The sequence below is a fragment of the Seriola lalandi genome, unplaced genomic scaffold (genome assembly GCF_002814215.2).
Source record: "Seriola lalandi dorsalis isolate HSWRI2012SDOR001 ecotype SW California unplaced genomic scaffold, Sedor1 jcf7180001964282, whole genome shotgun sequence".
Taxonomy (NCBI): domain Eukaryota; kingdom Metazoa; phylum Chordata; class Actinopteri; order Carangiformes; family Carangidae; genus Seriola; species Seriola lalandi.
The window spans coordinates 1-1,305 of record NW_019434950.1 but is presented as its reverse complement, the minus strand read 5'-3'; the positions used below and the strand labels follow the sequence as shown (position 1 = coordinate 1,305).

The 1,305-nt window shown below is 46.6% G+C and overlaps 1 protein-coding gene across 1 annotated transcript; it reads right to left on the bottom strand.

Annotated features, from left to right (window-relative positions):
* Positions 1-20: 20 nt before the first annotated feature.
* On the bottom strand, positions 21-1,227 carry LOC111649169 (cytosolic 10-formyltetrahydrofolate dehydrogenase-like; the record flags this gene model as incomplete). The annotated part of the gene is made up of 4 exons (XM_023398926.1): positions 1,114-1,227; positions 887-1,014; positions 187-337; positions 21-91 (listed from the first exon to the last, which is right to left on the bottom strand). Coding segments are annotated over exons 1-4 (449 nt in total), but the record flags the coding sequence as incomplete, so codon positions are not given.
* Positions 1,228-1,305: the final 78 nt, after the last annotated feature.

Sequence of the window (1,305 nt, the reverse complement as noted above, 5' to 3'; positions counted from 1 at the left end):
GGAAGAGTAGGAGGGATTACCCCAGAGGTTCTTTCTTAGTGAAGGTCAGGTTGCGGTTGGGCCTGGCCTGGTTGATGGGGATTGTCTTGCCCTGAAACCAACAACAGCATGTGTCTCTAGCATTATAATCACTGATGGTTATAATACAACCCAAAAACAGCATTGTAACCTTTAACATGAACCTACCTGGATCTTGTCACACCAGCCAGCGAAGTAGCGGAAGGTCTGGATGGACATTCCTACATGGGTCTTGAGGGCAAGCGTGTACACAGCCCCTGAGTCGATGGACTCGATGGTGGCCAGCTCTTCCTGGTGTTCCTCCATCAGGTCTGCAAGCCTGAAGGGAGGGAGTCAGTGTGAGGGTGACTTTAAAAAGTAATGTGGCATAAACCCTAAGGATAGATCAGGAAAAGTGATGTTGCCATGGATTCAGTTACACAGTTGAGTTGCACTGTGAGCTACAACTTGAGCCTCATTTTATCCTGTTTTTGTTTTTACACTGAATCAAACTTTAAATCAGGAGGATTCTGAATGAAGTTCTGCAGGTATGAGGAGCATGTTCTCTCTATGATTTCTGAGTGGATTTATGGTCATTTATTCACAATCACAAATAATGACACATGATTCAGTGTGAGAGTAAGTCACACTGAATCTAAAAAATGTGTGTTCAGATTTGACTTGGTTATGAGTCAGAGAAGAAGTGTCACAGCTACTGTTGACCATGTGTATATTTTGGCCAAATCAGCTGCCAGACGTCAATAACTAACTTCCTGTGTTTTCAGAACATCACATACCCGTTACTTTGTCCTCACCCAGTATCCCCCTCGGTGTTCTAGTATTGGCGCTCATGTAACCGCGCTGCAGTCCTCTAGGTGGAGCTACTCACTTGTAAAGCAGACTTCCTCTGTCTCTTGGGTTCATCCTGCCCCAGGGGCCGTTATCATAAGCTTCTTTGGCGGCTGCCACCGCCCGGTCCACGTCCCCCACTGAGGCATAGGACACCTTACAGATCACCTGGGTGAAGGAGGTGAAGGTCACACACAGTCCACAGGTGCACCGAGCTATTCCTCAGATTTCTGGACGTGTGTGTACATGCACATGGAGATGACTCACAGATCCGTCAGTAGGATTGATGGTGTCGTAGCTCTTCCCACTTTCTGCGTCCTCAAACTTGCCGTTGATGAAGCACTGGTACGGCATTTTCAACGTCATGTTGTTCACTTCTTTGGTTGCCTGTGCATAATATAATACGTGTCATATACAATGTATATGCAGGACACACTGACACAACAACAGCTCGTGCTC